Below are 18,949 nucleotides of genomic sequence, written 5' to 3'. Positions count from 1 at the left end.
TCAAGAAATGCTTTGATTACAGCTATAAATACGAAACATTGTGTTGTAGACATCATTTTGCTGAACAATATTCTGTATAGAATGCACTTGTTACTTTTCTGTTTGATTAGGAAAAGTCTATTTTTGTGTCGGGTGAGTGTGAATTTTCGGGGGAAATTCTAAAAATGGCTGGTAAGGAGAGAGTTTGCGGATACAATAATATTTACTGTTCATCTTGATATTTATATCTATCAGCTGTAGGCACAACGTGGTCCTTATCACAAGAGACACTCTCCAATATTGTCTTTGTTTGTGTCCTTATCACAAGAGACACCCTCCAATATTGTCTTTGTTTTTGTCCTTATCACAAGAGACACCCTCCAATATTGTCTTTGTTTTTGTCCTTATCACAAGAGACACCCTCCAATATTGTCTGTTGTTCTTGTCCTTATCACAAGAGACACTCTCCAATATTGTCTTTTACGGCGCTTGTGACACAATTAGGTCATTTCATCACCAGTAAAAAGGAAGATGATAAAGAGGGAAAGTTGTAGATATGAAGTTAAAAGCACCAAAGAAAAAAAGGGAACAGAGGTTGTTTGTTTTGTTTTGTTATTAAGGGTTTTACGGCACTTGCGACACATTTAAGTCATATCAGCGCCAGTAAAAAGGAAGGAATAGTAAAAAGTTCTAGAATTACAATTAAAGCACCCAAGAAAAGGGGAGAGTGATGATTATAGGGGAAAAAATATCATCTCCCCCAAAAAAGGAATTTAACATTCGGCTGTCTCCCTCCCGGCTAAGGATTCCCACCAGGACCAGGAGAATAAAGAGAAAAAAAACGGAAAGGGAAAACAGATACGGGGGATAGAAGACACAGCAAGTGACACCCGGTCCACCATGGGAGGTCAAAGACCCCACCCGGACGTTCAAATAATAATTTTGTTTGATATTTGTTTTTAGGAGTTTTACGTCGCTTGTTGTAACACATTTATGTCATTTCAGCGCCAGTAAAAAGGAAGAAAATAGGATAGCAAAAAGTTCTAAAATTACAATTAAAGCACACAAGAAAAAGTAAGACAAAGGGGAATTGGTTCAACTACCAAACATATGTAGATTCCAAGAGCATACCACCATCAGTTTACTTATTTTGAGATCACCTAAATGTCTAATCCTGACACAAGCACAGGTCCCCACCAAGAGGAACACACTCAAACGTTTATAAATCCTAAATATATGTAAAAACAAATACAGTGCATAACAGAGAGATGATTTACAAGACAAAAAATATCAACTCGCAAAACCATATCAAAACTCACAACTATACATTTGACTGCTTCCCTCTCAGCGAGGGTATCTGGCTAGGACCAGGACAAAACCGAGTAATCTCATTCCAAGACAAAGACAGAAAGCATGTTAGAAAACAGATATAGAGGGATAGAAGGCACAGTTAAGTGCCTCCCTGCACAATATGGGAGGTCAGGAACCCCACCCAGAAACGGAAATTTAAAAAAAAATTAGTTTAAAACAATAATAGAACAGCAAACAATAAAAATAAACATGGACTGAATGACGAAAAAGAGAAAAAAAGCATATCAATGTATCAGGTCATTGTAGAAACTTTATTATAACTTTGCCAATTTGTAGTACAGCAAAGTAACAGTCAAACTCATTGAAGGGTTTTATTATACACTGCTGTCCGCTTAAGGTAAACTGCACTAACTCTTTCCTTACCAGCCATTTTCAGGATTTTCCCCAAAACTTCACACCCACACTAACACAAAAATATATTTTTTCTCACTCAAACACATTAGCAGTAAGTCCTTGCGTTAAATAATTTCTTTAGCAAAACATGCTCTACAACACATGGTTCACTTTCTTTAAATTTTATTATGGACAAGAGAAATTTGAATAAGAAATATGTTGGTTGTATCCTAATGAATGTGACGATTTCCCTATAGTTGGTAAGGAGAGGTGACGGTAAACTCTGCATAAAATATACTCTAAGGCCGTTCCCGATTTTTCTGCATTAAATCATTAGCAATTTAAAACGTTTGAGATAAACTCCGTCCCTGAGCTGTTTATTTGTTTATTCTTAAGGGTTTTACGGCCCTTGCAACACATTTATCATTTAGGTCATATCAGCACCAGTAAAGAGGAAGAAAAGTGGATACATAGTAAAAATAATCTAGATGAAAAATAAATAGGACTTGAGGAAAAAGTAAGACAAAGGGGAATGGTTCAAAAAGTGCAATATTATATTCTCTTGCCGCAATAAACACTTGGCGAAGAAAAAAACAACAACACTGTCTATACATATTAGAATGTGTAATGTGTGCAATGATTCACGAGGGAACGTACATTCATATATATATATATATATGTATGTCAGCCCTCTGGATTCACTGAAATACACAAGCTGTCACCACATGACACACGCACGCAAGTGAACATGAGTTTGTGCTATAGCCCCCTATATTATGGCTTGTGCCTTTGTGTCTACCATCCCTGCCCCTTCCCTCCTCATTGTCATCCATGCACACCCCCCCCCCCCTCCCAATACCCAGAAAGATACTGGCACTCATCACCCAATTACCCTAGACCATCTAGTCTAGTAATGATAGCATCTCAACTCTCTTACTTTTTTTTTCTATCCTCATTCTGCCTTTTCCAGCTTGCATGTTGCATTCATTGTGAAAGATAACTCTAACTTAGACCTGTAAATGAGCTCTATAAAAATTGACTGAAACTGAGACTCTTCGTAATTCGTCGTAGCGGTAAAATCCAAAGAATCAAAATGAAAGGTAAACAGCAAGCTCACTTGAGCAAAGCAATGACAGAAAACTAAATTGCGAGGGAATTAATTAGGCTACTTACCATTGTTCCTTATAATTAGGTACCCAATCAGTGAAGAAACTTAGAAACGGTCAACCAGTTTGTTTACAACATGAGGTAATCGAGATGTGCTTGTAGCAATCATTTAACTTTCGATTTGAAGGTGTCTACATAACGAACTTTCGGTGTTTCGAATTTTTCTTTCTCATACTTTTCCTGTCCTTCAAGTAAATGTGGTCAATTTTGGCTTAGACGAAACAGTGAAATTTATCGCTCGGCGGCTCAGTTAAAATTGGCTACGACAGGTTTCGAAAGTGAAAAAATAATTTCACGAAGGCTGTGTGAAAATACACTGGGGTGTGTTCAGACACGGCAATTCTAAAAAGCGTCGCTTAGCCTTGGCAATATATATCCATCATTAATATAAACGGCCCATGAGCTATGCGTGGGGTTGTGGAACATTCCTAGTTAACTTTACAGTCAATCGACTACGATTCATGAATTCTTTCTTTATTCATTTCTTTCTTCCCTTTTTAAAAATATTTGAATTTGACGAATTGACTGATTTCAGTTAATTGACTGAGAATTTACAGGTCTATCTAACTACAAATAAAAGTATTTTATTCCTTTCCTTACCACCTATAGGAATATCGTCACATTCGTTACGATGCAGTCAACATTTTTCTTATTCTGATTTCAATTGTACACCACAATATTTGAACAAAAATGTTGCTATAGTTAAAGTATATTAACACTGTGTTGAAGAGCTCGTTTAACAGAAAGAAATTGTATCACAAGAACTAATAGCTTTTCTGTTTGAATAAAATAAATATATTTTGTATAGGTTGGGTGTGAAGTTTTGGGGAATATCCGGAAAATGGCTGGTAAGGAGAGAGATAAAAAGTAACATTTAGTTTAGCCAAGCTAAATAGGAAACTTGAGTCTTTCTGGAGATATGTATTCATTAAAGGGGGAAAACAAATAGATTATACATAGACATTTGTGTAGCTGAAAAGTTGTTCCCCTCAAGTTTTTGGATAAAATGAACCTTGGATAAGATCGACTTTCTTTCTGGTCCCCGAGAGTTTGTCTTCAGCGGACTGCGGTGTAATTATAAATATACATTGGTATCCATTTCATTTAACTTTCATTATTTGTTTAAAAGGATAGTATGCAACATTAAAATAACCAGTTAAAATAGAAAAAAAAATAAGTATTTCACGGCCTATTTAAGATCAAGACATTTTTTTAAAAAGCCATTTTATCAGCTATTACACCTAATGTACATCTTTCAAAAAACTAGTATCAACCCACAATATTTGCAGAGAAATAAGGGCTATTACGAACAGGGACTCGTCTATTTTGTCAACAAAAGGTTTGTAAAAAAAGTACAAAGTAAAAGCTTTTAATTAATTTACAGTAAAAAATTTTTTTTAATTTGAAAATAAAGACAATTGAAATTGTTTAAAAAGACCAATAAAAAAAAAAGAAGCAGACAGCTAGCATATTAGAAAATGATTTTTATAAAAAATATGTCAAAGTAGCAATGACTATCCCGCACAAATCTTTGGGCCTCTTTTTCGCTTACGAAGTGCCCGAATTTGCGTCAAAATATGGGACGAAGCCGTTTCATATATGCTATTTTTAAAAATTAATTACGACGCTGTTTATTGCTGAATATGACTGAAAGTTGGCACACAGTTAGACAAAAGGTCATTTTAGATTATGTCAAGCGACAAAACTCGTGCGATTACCAGAAGACCGTTAAAAATAGATTTTTACTCTTTGGAGTAAAATATTTCTAAAACTACCAGGCGTGGAGGTTTTGTCGCTGACAAGGTATTACATGAACATTTCTTCTTTTTGGTTGTAAAATTTCATATGAATATGACGAGTACTTTTCCCTTATTTTACAAAACACCATCCTAATTTGCTCTTCAAGTTTCACACTTATTACGCAAGATACAACCAAAGGTCGAAAAACAATGCCGAAAAAGCATCCCATATTTTCGCGTTTTTTTCCTCTTTGCGGGTCATCCAAATAAATGACACATTTGAAACTGCATAACTTAATTATTTATGAATGGATTTTCAAAATTCAAAAACATTTTTACTCAGTGGAGATAGGGCTTTGATTTAGACAAAAATTTTCCTCAAAAAGAGAAAAAAACAGTTTTCATAGTCATTGCTAGTCAAAGGAAAAGAATAAATTAAGTGTGAAATTGTCATTAATGGTACATGAAAAAAAAAGAAACTATATGAAGTACACCAGTCGCTGGGTTTTAAAAATTGATTCTTTCTTGTATAACCTGAACACAGTGCTATATATATATATATATATAATTAATTATTGATTTTTAAAATATTTTTTTTTAAAGAATCAAAACACAGGAAACAATATACGTTGTAATGCCATGAAGTCAGTGTAAATAAAAACATGATAATACATTATTATAAAAATAATTATGAAATTTATTTATATTGCGCCCACTCCTCTATACAATAAAGCTCTTGGCGCATAACAATAACTTCAATCCATTCAAATTTCTCTCTCTCTCTCTCTCTCTCTCTCTCTCACACACTCTCTCTCACTACTATCTCACTCCCATCTCTCTCCTCTCTCAACTCTCTCTCACTTCTCTCACTCCCATCTCTCTCCTCTCTCTCTCTCTCTCTCTCTCTCTCACACACACACACACACACACACACACACACACACACACACACACAAACATTCCACCATCCAACTATTTAACATATTTAAAAAATAAAGTAATATATATATATACATATCCTGTGATCATCGTCTGCTCAAATAAAATAACTAATAAATTAAGAATTCTCGAAATAAATAAGTTTTTAAGTGTTTCCATGCCTCGCCTTGTGGCTTGCAAATTCACTTTCTGCAGTCATAGGTTCTTGTATTCAAGGAAATATCGACATTAATGAAACAATTGACAACTCTTACCTCGGCAAAACAAAAGAAAACAAAACAAAGCAAATATTAATAAACTAAAAAAACAAAACAACTTTATATATTCTTCTTCTTCAAGTACCAAGTCTGTGCCAGACATCGGTACGCCATTCATCTCTCTGATCAGATAACCTGAGATAACTAATATTACTCTTCTTTATATATATATATTTTTTTAAACAAGCAACTGGTGTTGTCCATATAATCATATAAAGCTGGCACTTGCTTATCAAAACTCAGCATTCCAAGAAAACAATCAGTCATGAAAATAAATAGCATACACAATAAAGATTGAAACATTTATTCTAAATCTCTTCACTCTAGATATTCATATAAACACATACAAATACTAAAAAGACGGGGACAACCTGCCGTTTTCTTTTTCCTTATCAATCTATCAAAACTTTCTTAAGATTCAAAATTTTTTTAAATAATAAATTTAATGAACATTTGTATAGCACATTACCACTGAATTTACCAGGCCCAATGCACTTCACAATGTTTCAAATTAACAGAGACTTCTAAAATTAATTTACAAATTTCATACAAAAGATAGAAATAACATTACTAATACCTGCCTGCAACTGCGAAAAATCTATTGAACTAAAATAAATTTGGCTCTAACTAGGAAACAACATAAGCATATCTTATTCAATCAATTTTGTTGTGATGGAAAAAAATAGTATTTGAGTGGTTTAATTATTCAAAAGGACTTTGAAGAATTATTTAATACTACCGAGAACAAATTGTTCAATTATAAAATAACTTATTATGGCTACTATTTTTATAATTAAGAGCTTGAAATTTCTAGAATTTTAAGTTTAGATTCTAACACTGACAAGTCATAAAGTAAAAGTTAGAATTAGAAATGGCAAAAGAAAAATATCCCAGTTTATGCCTTAAAAATTTTGATTTAAAAGTTTCTCTTTTAAAATGTCAATATTTCTAATAATGCTTTCAGCCCAACTAAAATGTGAAGGAATTGATATTGACTTAATTAATATTCAATTTTTGAAAGGGCGACTTAACCTATAATAACATTATAAGACACATTAAAATAACTGAAAAATTAACTGTAATCAATAACATTTCCATCTTCAATATATTATTATTTGAAAGAGATTTAAGTAAATTACTAATGTTATTGGGGGAATTTTAATCAATGTTGACAAAAGTTCTAAGCATTTTAAAACTTTTCAATAGAGGCAGGCATGATTGTACAAAACATTCAATCCAAAATCACTTAGGCTATACTTCGCATCGTTTTTCACAACAATCTCTCAAGACATTAACAAGGCATACGATATCAAACTTCTGTCGTCGATGATGACGCTGCACTTGAAGAGGAGGAAGAGGTAGTCATATCACTACTACTACTATTGACATGGATATCACTGACGGCTTTCTTGATCCTGACTTGAATAGAATTTACATGCTCGAAAACAGATTGCGATTTACGCAGCTCTAAGTAAGGAATCTGTGAAAAGAAAATATATTGAAAAAATAGGGGGCTGTTGTAAAAATAAGTAAAGTCTTAAAGGTTCAAGAAAGCAAAAACAAAATTTGAGCATTTATATAGTGCATCGTCCAGTAAACGTGCTCAAAGCACTTTACAAGGGGTCCCAAACCAACAGCAACACATAGCATGGAGTACGAAACATGAAGCCTTTTAGAAAAAATTAAACACATTTTTTTTGTAGAGACAAAAGCTGTTAACGGGCCTGGTACTCATTTTACACCTAAGTAAGGTGAGAGAGAGTGTGAGTAATGAGCCTTTTCAAGGGACTCAACTGCACACTGCTCAGAGCAGGACTAGAACCCTGAACCTTCTGGTCTGAATGTGAGTGTCATTCTACTAGACCTCATAGCCACACAAGATTCATCAAAACAAAATACAATATTTGTATAAAGTACTTTAGCATGCATCAAGTACTACACCAGCAATAATTTTTTTTTTCTTTTAAATTTGAGCATTTATATAACACAATATCCACTAAACATGCTAAAAGTGCTTTACAAGGGGTACCAAGCTAACAGCAACACTTAACATGACCTACATCTTGAATACCTAAATAGACGACTTGAATTGATAAGACACAGTGTGGAGATGAGAAAGTAAACTTTTTCCGGGACAGGCATTATTTTTTTTTAAATTTCCAGGACAAATCCGGAAATTCCGGGACAGTAGGCATGACTGTTATTATTATCATTATTATTATTATTATCATCATCATCATCAGTAGTATCATTATCATCATCATCATCATCATCATCATTATCATTATCATTATTATTATTATTATTATTATTATTATATTATTATTATATTATTATTTATTATATATTATTTATTATTATATTATTATTATCATTATTATTATTATCATATTATTATTATTATTTTGTTATTATTATTATTTTTGTTATTATTATTATTATTATTATTATTATTATTATTATTATTATTATTATTATTATTATTATTATTATTATTATTATTATTATTATTATTATTATTATTTATTATTATTATTATCATTATTAATATTATCATTATTATTACTATTATTATTATTATTATTATTATTATTATTATTATTATTATTATTATTATTATTATTATTATTATTACTATTATTATTAATGTGACTATATTATTATTATTATCAATACCATCATCATCATAATTAATATTAATATATAACTAATATTTGTTACTGAATAACATTATACGATTCAGCCAAAGACATATTTCCATTAAAGACAAAAAATCCAATTATTAATATATTTATCTTAAAAGTATGACTGGCCAAAGTCTAGTCTAGCTCACCTGTACGGGGACATATCCCAAATGACGAAGATGTCGTGATGCCAGCTGATGGATACCAGAATATCTCGTCTGATCGTCCTGGGCTGCCAGAACTCCACTGAAGGGGATGACTTGAATGGACAATCTAGAATAGGTAAGGAAGGGATCGATGAAAAAAAAAATAAATACAGTATATATATAAATTTTTAATCACCATATTTCATTCTTAAACAACTTTATTCCCCGAATACATTGATTATGTCATCCCGATTACTCAGTTGGTAGAGCATTCGCTTCACACGCAAAGAGACCAAGATTGATTCCGAGTGCAGTCGAGATTTCATTCTGACCCCACTGTCCACCAAGCAGTGAATGGCTAGCTGAGTCTGTTAGATTTGGTGGAAAGTAGTTTGCGATAGACTAGCGTCCTATCCAAAGGATAGCAAGCAATTGCTATTGTCTGTTCCAAGCCATAGAAACCGGGATAAGCTCCGGCTCCATGCGCCCCATGGCTCTGAAGAACTACATTGTATGTGTAAAAAGGAAAACTTGAGTACTTATATAGCCAATATCCACTAAGCATGCTCAAAACGCTTTACAAGGCATTCCTAGCCAACAGTAACACTTAATGTGTAGGACGAGATAAAATGCCTGTTAGGCGATATTCAATTTTTTAAAATTCTGACAGAGACAACAATGCTGTTAAGTATTTCATAAGGTCGGTGATGGAGATAATGCGTCCGCCATTGTTCCGATAGTTTAAAACCAGTTACTATGCAACATTACGAGGGAAGTGACATTACGACTGTTGAACCCTATTATGTCGTACATGCATTTCAATTAATGTCAAGGTGAAATCAAATGGTGTCAATCTAGAACACTGACGTAAAATCAAATGAGGGAGGACAAAAGAGAATGTGTGATAGAACACACATCACAAAGTGAACCCCACAGGCCATGGTTTCCATATATATATATATATTCACATGCATTGGCTTACAGGTATACATATCATCATTAAATAATTTTGATCTAAATCAAATTCAAAAAAAAAAAAAAAAAAAAATACCACCAAAAAAATTTGTCTTACCGCAACATCCCCTTGTCTGAATTCTCAAGACGAGCCAGCGGTTTTATATTACCGTCAGCACTCGAACACATCACAGCATCTGGAATTTCCAAAATTAAAAGAAAAATAAATACAATACAAAACAAATGTCATTTAGAAAGAATGTTTGTTTCTTATGTTTCTAAGGGTTTTACTACGGCGTCTGTGACACAGTTAGGTCATATCAGCCCCTGTTAAAAGGAAGAAAATGGGATGGTCGAAAGATGATCGATTTACAATTAAAAAGCACACAGGAAAAGTAAGATAAAAGGGGATTGTTTTAAATAGGAAACAGATAAAGATTCCAAGAGAATGTTATCAATGTACTTAGCTTGAGATCACCTAAAAGTCTCATCCAGACGCAAGCACAGGATCCCATTAAGAGGAACACACTCAAATGCTTATACATTGAAAACAACAACTATAACAATACATAACAGACAGATGATTTACAAGAAAAAAAAATATCATCTCCAAGAACTTTAACTATGCATTTGTCATTTGACTGCTTCCCTCCCAGCCAAGGACTCTGCCAAGGAAAAGGACAAAACCAAGTAATCTCATTCCAAGACAGAAACAGAAAGCAAGTTGGAAAACAGATATAGGGGGATAGAAGACGCAGTAAGTACCTCCCTGCCCACTATGGGAGGTCAAGAACCCTACACATCATCATCATCACCATTATTATTATTATTATTATTATTATTTTATTACTATTATTATTATTATCATCATTATTATTATTATTGTTATTATATATTACAACAGCTCCTTGTGACTGGTTTGTGAAAAAGAACTTTGATACATAATAGCAATAGCTTTAAAAATCGAAAGAATCGGAAAAACTGTCCTAAGTACTGTATATGTTTGGGTTTGTTTTGTTTTTACCCCCCACCCCCCCCCCCCCCCCCCTCTACCTGCATGAAGTCCTCCTGGCAAAGACTGAGATCCCTTGACGTAAGATTTCATATCCACAAACTTTCTGAGTGCCTTTAACAAGGATTCCAATAACAACAGCTGTGCCGCACTCCTTCCCTGAGTAAATCATAAAAAAAAATCTTTAAATATAAATATAGAAACTTGAGCATTTCTATAGCGCAATATCCACTAATAGTGCTCAAAGCGCTCTAAAAGGGGCCCCCGGCTATAAGCAACATATAACATGTAAGACAACACATGATGCCTGTTAGGCAATATTACAATTTTTTTTTTATTTTACAGAAACGCTTGTTCCCTGCCAGCTACTCATTCTACACCTAAGTGCAATGAGAGAATGTGAGAAAAAAAAGTTTTTTATAAGGACTCAACTTTGCACCCGTTAAAGCAGGAATTGAATCCACGGCCTACGGACCCGAAGACGAGTGTCATAGAAATAGCAAGACCACAAAACTGTACAAATATGATTACACACTGGGCACAACTTTTTAAAAATGAAAACATACTGTGGGCAAAGCTTTGTATTATAAAACAAAATAAATAACAATGTGAAATTGAATGTAAGCTTCAATTTAAATACGAAAACAGATAGAATGGACGTTTCGGGTTTCTCCTTTATCAACAAACAGGATGAATGAAACACTACAGATGAATGAGATGGTGTGGTAGTGCCGTTGTTAACAAGTTCTTCATAGGCATCCTGTCTTGTATTCTCTATATATTTTAAGTGTTTGCTGTTGGCTTGGGACACATTGAATAAATATCGTTCTATTGATGCTATGCATTTAGATGATATACTCACAACATCCACCAGCCAGATGTAATGTACCAACACACGCACAAAACTATGTGTAGACTTGAATGTTAATAGCTTGATATAATGTTGTGAGCTCTACTCACTAACAGGCTGTATAAAAATAACAACAAAGAGCTGAGTGATGTCAACTTCATTCCTTTTATAAAGAGCTGTTGGGATGTACTTACTGTATTCGATTCAATATTTAGCAAATCCTCTTCCATGTACGGTCCATCGTAACCCTCCAGCTCAAACATCGCTGACAGGCTGATAGCACGGAGCTTCTGTAATGTAATCCTTTTCTGGGGATCATTCTCATCTGTTCAGAATAATACACGTATATATATATAACAAAAAATGAAACAAAACTTTCTTTGGGGATCATTCTCATCTGTTCATAATCAGTGATGATAATGGCAATTCGTCAAATGGGCGGTTAAAATGCCATGCATCAAGGCATCATGCGAATAGTCCGGGTATGTTCATCCGGTAATAAAAACAAAGTCAACACTTGACTAAATTATCAATTAACAATCCATTATGAATAACGTTTTAGTAAGAGCTTGGAAAATGAAGGCAGCCCAGTTTTTATACTCATGGTGATGTCATTAACTCACAGGAAGAAATAACACACAACAGTGAATGGAACTCACATGGACACCCAACAGGTTACCGACCATGAAAACAATTCACAACAACAACTCAATAGCCAAACAACAACAGACTGGGACTAATTGAAACACAACAATAAATATGTTCCCACAATCTGAAAAGATATTGTATTGTGCCAGACAAAACAAACAGAAAAATACAAGACGAAATACCCGCGTCAATAACATCAGCCTTCTTCAATTGAAGATCGATTTTGTTTTTTGTTTCTAGGGGTTTTACGATGCTTGCAACATAATTAGGTCATATCAGCGACAGTAAAAAGGAAGAAAATTGAATAGTAAAAGTATTCTAGATGACGAGGAAAAAGTAAGACAAGGGGAAATGGTTCAAATAGGGAGCAGATGTAGATTCCAAGAGCACGCTATCAGTGCACTTAGTTTGAGATCATCTAAAAGTCTCAACCAGACACCAGCATAAGTTCCCACTAAGAGGAATACACTCAAATGTTTACAAATCATAAGTAAAGAATATAAGAGAGATGATTCACAAGGAAAAAAAATATCATCTCACAAAACTATAACTAAACACTTGACTGTTTCCCTCTCAGCCAAGGACTCCGGCCTGGGTCAGGAAAAAAATAAGTAATTTCATTCCAAGACAAAGACAGAAAGTAATTGGAAAACAGATACAGGGGGATAGAAGACATAGCAACTACCTCCCTGCCCACTATGGGAGGTTGGAAACCCCATCCTGGGGGAATCGAATTTCAGACCTCTTTACATTATAAGAGAACACAGAGGTCAAGCAATAAATTTGAGTTGGACATAAAAATAAAGAGTCCACAAATCCACTCAAGACAATAAAATGAGCTTTAAAAAAATGAGCTTTTATATAGCGCAATATCCACTAAACGTGTTCAAAGCTTTAACATTTAGGACAAAACATGACGCCTGTAAGGCGATATTATAATTTTTTTGGACAGAGACAACACTGTTAACGGCCAGGTGCTCATTTTACAGTACGGTGAGAGAATGTGAGTAAAGAGCCTTTTCCAAGGACTCAACTATGCGCCGAGCTAGGCTTGAACCCAGGACCTTCCGATCCGAAAGCGAGTGTCATACCACAATACCACATAGCCACACTACAATAAACTACAACATGAATTATTTATTAGATGACAACAACAAAAACAGTAACAACAACAACAACATCTCTAATTATAAAACAGCCTCATTTACCTACAAACTCTTGAACAAAGTTGGGTTCCAGTACAGTCTTGACAGTGTGCTCATCCAAGAGACCCAGAATGGCTAGACACCAGGCTGTATCTACTTTCTGTCCTGAATATTTTGTCTCTGTAAATAGTCTAAGGGCTAAAGCTGGAAACAAATAAACAAAGGATGACTTTAATAAACTGGTCACAAGCAACAAAGTATAAAATTATATAATCTGCTTATAAAATCCCTCCCCTCCCCTCCCCTCTCCCTTGACCCAAAATTTAATTTAAAAATCAAAACGAAAAAAAAAAAAATAGAATTAGAAATTTTTTTTTTTTTAAATTGAGTTATTATTATTATCATTCTAAAAAACTATACAGGCCTATTTCATATTACTTATGTTTTATTTAATATTCTATATTCACCAAACACAAATTTTTTATGAACGATATAGCTCAATTCCTATGGAGTAAAAGCTATCATATTTGATAGAATGATTTTTTAAAAATATTGCTTATATGCTTTAGTTCACTTCATGAGACAACCTTATGACAAAGATAATTTTAATAAACCATACACATGTTGCTGCTTGAAGCTCAAAAAAGGTTTTAAAAAATGATAAAAACTGAATGAAAGGAACAATTTGATTTAAAAAGATAAATTATGTGAACGGTTTGGGAATATCCTTTGACTTTGTGGATTAAATATTGAAGATTTTATTCAACTTATTCCTTGCAATTTTTTTTTCTTTAACTTTTTGTCACATATCAAAATAGAATTTAAAATTTATGAACCAGCGCCTCCAATGGTCGATTGGACGGGTTGCCAAATTGTGAATTTAACGTCAGAATTATCAAAGATATTTAGGTTTCCACATTTAAAAAAAAAGTTTTAGTTTAAGAATTGGTCTCCATGTTCTTCAATGACACATATAAATCTACACCCCCCCCTACCCCACCCCATATTTCTGACAGTGACATCACTCCAATGGTAGGTCAGATGTCACGTTAAAACAGACAAACATTTTTTATGAACATTCTCAAATTTTCAAACTTACATTTTATCACAGTTGTTTCATCTTCTGTCTGAGGTAAGGCATACAGCGTTACTAAACTCTTCAGAACATTCCAAGAATCTTTCGGTGACACAGATTTGATTCCATTATCTTTGATGCTGATAGACAAGTATGACAGACATTTGGACACGAGCTCGGAGTCGTGCCATTTCAAATATGACAATGAAGTGAGAACCGGGAAGACACAGGAGGTCGATGGGGAGAAATCCCGAGCCATCAGCTCTTTGCACAACTTTTCAAGCAAGGAAACATTGTGGAGATTTAAAACAGAGCAAACGTAAAGAAGATTTGTCAGGTGAAACAAGCTAAAATTCTCCGTGTCCGCTAAACTCAAACGATGTACCAGGGAACGAAGAAGCACCCCATTTCTGTTCCTCCATTTCCCCATTAGAGAAACCACCCTTACTAAATCTTTAGGCTTCATTTGATCTGCTAAGCTGATGAGTCTCTTTTCTATGTTCAGAATATTTACTTCGGGTGGTAAGTCGAGAGCTTCTTTTGTAACTGTACCCTCCTTTATTACACTATCATGTCCTCTTGTTTCGGACGGAGATAAATTGTCACCACTACCACTAAGTCTACTTTTGAGACAAATCTCCTTCATCTTCAGCATGTCGTCCAGTTGGTACAAAAAGAACAGAATGTGTCTGGGACCAATTTCAAACCATCGATTATTTATGATCTCAAATACGAGTTTTTTTCTTGCTTCATGACAGATATCGATTCCCTGTCCAGAAACTGACAGCAAATTAACAATGTCTGCAACACCCTTTATGGGCAAGAACTGAATGTCTCTTACTGCATGATTTAAAATTTTTGAGATGAAAGGGCTCGTCCTGTCAAAATGAAGCAAGATGGCAAGGCATTTTAGTTTCATATCCGGAGGTGCGTCATCTGTTAAAGATTCGTGTACTGCACTTTGGAGCCTAGGTTGTATAGTTTTACTCCAAATTTCAGAATTATCAACTTTCCCCCCGGTCTCCTTTGTGCTTGAATTGTTCTGTAAATCGATGTACCAGACTGTCAACATTTTATAGATCTTTGTTTTAGACTTGTCAGGCCGTGCCTGCAATTCTGCAATATCAAAATCATCTTGCATTGCTGAGGTGGACGGCTGTATACCCTGAGGAGAAATAAAAACAAAATTTTGAAAAGGACGGTTTATTTACCAATATTTCTACATTCAGTAAAGACATGAAATGTAGCCTAAATGCCATATAAATTCTCCTCACATTTAAATAAAGCATGAAGTCTGAACATTCTTCAGCAAAAACATAATTTAAAAAGGGTTGCATTTGTATATGCCTCTTAAAAAGTTGCTTTCCCAACTCAATTTCACAATTTTTAATACATCAAATTTGATTTAAATAAATTGAAAAACATCCTGTTCACCAATAGGAGCTAAATATGTTTTAAATAAAAATAAATCCATTCTACACAGACCTCTGTAGATTTACTGCCTTGTCCTGAAGAGTACAGGGCCTTGAAATAACTCACAAAGGGAGCGATATGTTGCTGTTGTCGATAACATCTTTGACTTGTGTGTCTGGAGATGTCATCAAAATATCTGAAAGACATTGAGATAAAAAAAAAATAAACTCAAAAATTATACCTTTTCTATCTCTTTTTATCTCTTTGCTTCCTCTAAGATCTCATTCTTCCTTTGACAGTTTAAAACCTAAACGGCTGTATCATTTTAAATATCTTTAAAACAAACAATGATTTCCCCAATTTTAAAGGAAGTTGATCCAGGGTTGCCAGTTCAGGAGACAAAAATTTACTGAACTTTTAAGCAAACACAGTGACGGACCCTTTCTGAGTAACTCCAGTAAAAAGACAATATGTCGATACTTCTTTTTTTCTCTCCATTTAGCAGGTGATTTTAAAATATACTGAGGGTTTTAACATACTGAATTCCGTAAACATACGGAAAATTGTCAACCTTGTTTATCAACAAAAAAAAAAAAACAAAAAAAAGAAGAAATAAATAAAAGCCTTTTTAAAAAGTAGCAGCTCCTTTGTTTGTTTTTTAATCCAGATAGATTCAACCACACATCACTATAAATTAAGAAAAACATCCAAAACAAACATTTAGATTATAATATAAATTAAAAGTAAAAGCAACAACCTCGTTGGAACCTTACTTAAAACAATTTTTGGTTCAATGTTTTAATTTTTTTTTAATATATAGTAATGAACAATAAAAAATAATGAACACAAAGTATGGATAGAACGAAAATGATGTCACTCAAGCCTTTGTTATTGTTTTTGCCATCCACGTTTATGAGTACTTCTCACTAAACTGGACGAACCAGACTATAAAAGTTCATGGTTACACATAGTTTTGTGTGTTGGTCAGTTATACTTCCAGATGGCAATGTTATGAGCTTCTTAGCCAAGCGCATACACTATCTATAGAGCTGTTTGATTGCTTTATAACTAAAGAAGGGCATGCCTGCCTTTGCAAGTCATAAATGAGTGTCAAATAGACACATATTTATGCAAATGACTTCTATGTGACTAGTGGTTCCGATAAGTTCATAGAGTACTCAAGCAAAAAAAGGGACAGAGATTGATCCCAGGTGCAGACGAGATTTTTTTTTTTCTAACCACACCATCCACACCACCCAGCAATGATTGGGTAGCCGGGTCTGTGAAATCTGGTAGAAAGTACTCTGCAATAGACTTGTATCCTATCCAAAGGGTAGCAAGAAATTGTAATTGTCTGTTTCATGCTTTAGAAAGTGGGATAAACAACAGCTCCAAGAGCCAAATGGCTCTGAAGGACCACTGTTTTTTTTTTTTGGAAGGACTACTACATGATTCCCCTTATAAGAATTGATTCATTTTCATATATTTTTCATTAATTCTAAAATAGTTTTTTAGAATAATGGCATTAATAACAGTCTCAATTATCATATGATGATACTATGCATATTTTGCTTTGTATTTTTAGGTATTCAAATGAATCAAGTTTTATGAATAGCAAAATTTAATGCGATTGATTATGATATTAGTATTAGATTTTCCACATGTCCGTATATACTTTTTATACAAATTATTTAGACGGATCTTCTATAAGCGGATTTTGTATTATTATTATTATTATTATAATTATTATTATTATTATTATTATTATTATTATTATTATTATTATTATTATTATTATTATTATTATTATTATTATTATTATTATTATATTATTAATTATTATTATTATTATCATTATTATATTATTATATTAATATTATTATATTATTATTATTATTATTATTATTATTATTATTATTATATTATTATTATTATTATTATTATTATATCATTATTACTATTATTATCATTAAGAAGGAGAAAAGAGAAGAAGAAGAAGAAGAAGAAAAAGAAAAAAGAAGAAAGAAAAAGAAGAAGAAGAAAGAAGAAGAAGAAAGAAGAAGAAGAAAGAAGAAAGAAAAAGAAGAAGAAGAAAGAAGAAAGAAGAAAGAAAAGAAGAAAAAGAAGAAGAAAGAAGAAGAAGAAGAAGAAAGAAGAAAGAAGAAAGAAGAAAGAAGAAAGAAGAAGAAAAAGAAGAAGAAGAAAGAAGAAAGAAGAAGAAAAAGAAGAAGAAGAAAGAAGAAAGAAGAAAGAAAGAAGAAGAAGAAGAAGAAGAAAAGAAGAAAGAAGAAAGAAGAAAAAGAAAGAAGAAAAGAAGAAAAGAAGAAAAAGAAAGAAGAAAGAAGAAAGAAGAAGAAGAAGAAGAAGAAGAAGAAAAGAAGAAAGAAGAAAGAAGAAGAAGAAAGAAGAAAGAAGAAAGAAAAGAAGAAGAAGAAGAAGAAAAGAAGAAGAAGAAGAAAGAAGAATAGAAGAAAAGAAAAAGAAGAAAGAAGAAAAAAAAGAAGAAGAAAGAAGAAAGAAAAAGAAAAGAAGAAGAAAAGAATAGAAAAAGAAAAAGAAAGAAGAAAAAGAAAGAAGAAAGAAGAAGAAAAAAGAAAGAAGAAAGAAGAAGAAGAGAAGAAAGAAGAAAGAAGAAGAAGAAGAAGAAGAAGAAGAAGAAGAAGAAGAAGAAGAAAAGAAGAAGAAGAAGAAGAAAAAGAAGAAGAAGAAAGAAGAAAGAAGAAAAGAAGAAAGAAGAAGAAGAAGAAAGAAGAAAGAAAGAAAGAAGAAGAAGAAGAAGAAGAAGAAGAAGAAAGAAGAAAGAAGAAAGAAGAAGAAGAAGAAGAAGAAGAAGAAGAAGAAAGAAGAAAAGAAGAAGAAGAAGAAGAAAGAAGAAGAAGAAGAAGAAGAAGAAGAAGAAAGAAGAAAGAAGAAAGAAGAAAAGAAGAAAAGAAGAAGAAGAAAAGAAGAAAAGAAGAAGAAGAAGAAGAAGAAAGAAGAGAAGAAGAAGAAGAAGAAGAAAGAAGAAAGAAGAAGAAGAAGAAGAAAGAAGAAAGAAGAAGAAGAAGAAGAAGAAGAAGAAGAAAGAAGAAGAAGAAAGAAGAAGAAGAAGAAAGAAGAAAGAAGAAAGAAGAAGAAAGAAGAAGAAGAAGAAGAAAGAAGAAAGAAGAAAGAAGAAAGAAGAAAAGAAGAAAGAAAAAGAAGAAGAAGAAAGAAGAAGAAGAAAGAAGAAAGAAGAAAGAAGAAGAAGAAAGAAGA

General features: G+C 33.0%; 1 protein-coding gene across 1 annotated transcript in view; it reads right to left on the bottom strand.

The window, feature by feature from the left end:
• Positions 1-5,370: 5,370 nt before the first annotated feature.
• Positions 5,371-18,949, bottom strand: part of LOC144957454 (FAST kinase domain-containing protein 4-like) — a 30,249-nt gene continuing 16,670 nt past the window's right edge. Inside the window, exons 3-11 of the mRNA XM_078888730.1 lie at positions 15,785-15,908; positions 14,324-15,464; positions 13,288-13,428; positions 11,626-11,756; positions 10,623-10,740; positions 9,688-9,766; positions 8,619-8,742; positions 5,451-7,265; positions 5,371-5,408 (exon numbers count right to left, since the gene is read on the bottom strand). Of these exons, the coding sequence (XP_078744856.1) occupies positions 7,095-7,265; positions 8,619-8,742; positions 9,688-9,766; positions 10,623-10,740; positions 11,626-11,756; positions 13,288-13,428; positions 14,324-15,464; positions 15,785-15,908 (2,029 nt within the window). The 3' untranslated portion in view covers positions 5,371-5,408; positions 5,451-7,094. The remainder of the gene's footprint in view (positions 5,409-5,450; positions 7,266-8,618; positions 8,743-9,687; positions 9,767-10,622; positions 10,741-11,625; positions 11,757-13,287; positions 13,429-14,323; positions 15,465-15,784; positions 15,909-18,949) is intronic.

The sequence above is a fragment of the Berghia stephanieae genome, chromosome 12 (genome assembly GCF_034508935.2).
Source record: "Berghia stephanieae isolate SIO BIC M18660-M18661 chromosome 12, UCSD_Bste_1.3, whole genome shotgun sequence".
Lineage (NCBI taxonomy): Eukaryota > Metazoa > Mollusca > Gastropoda > Nudibranchia > Aeolidiidae > Berghia > Berghia stephanieae.
The sequence above is the reverse complement of the archived record's forward strand: the minus strand, read 5'-3'. Positions and strand labels throughout refer to the sequence as shown.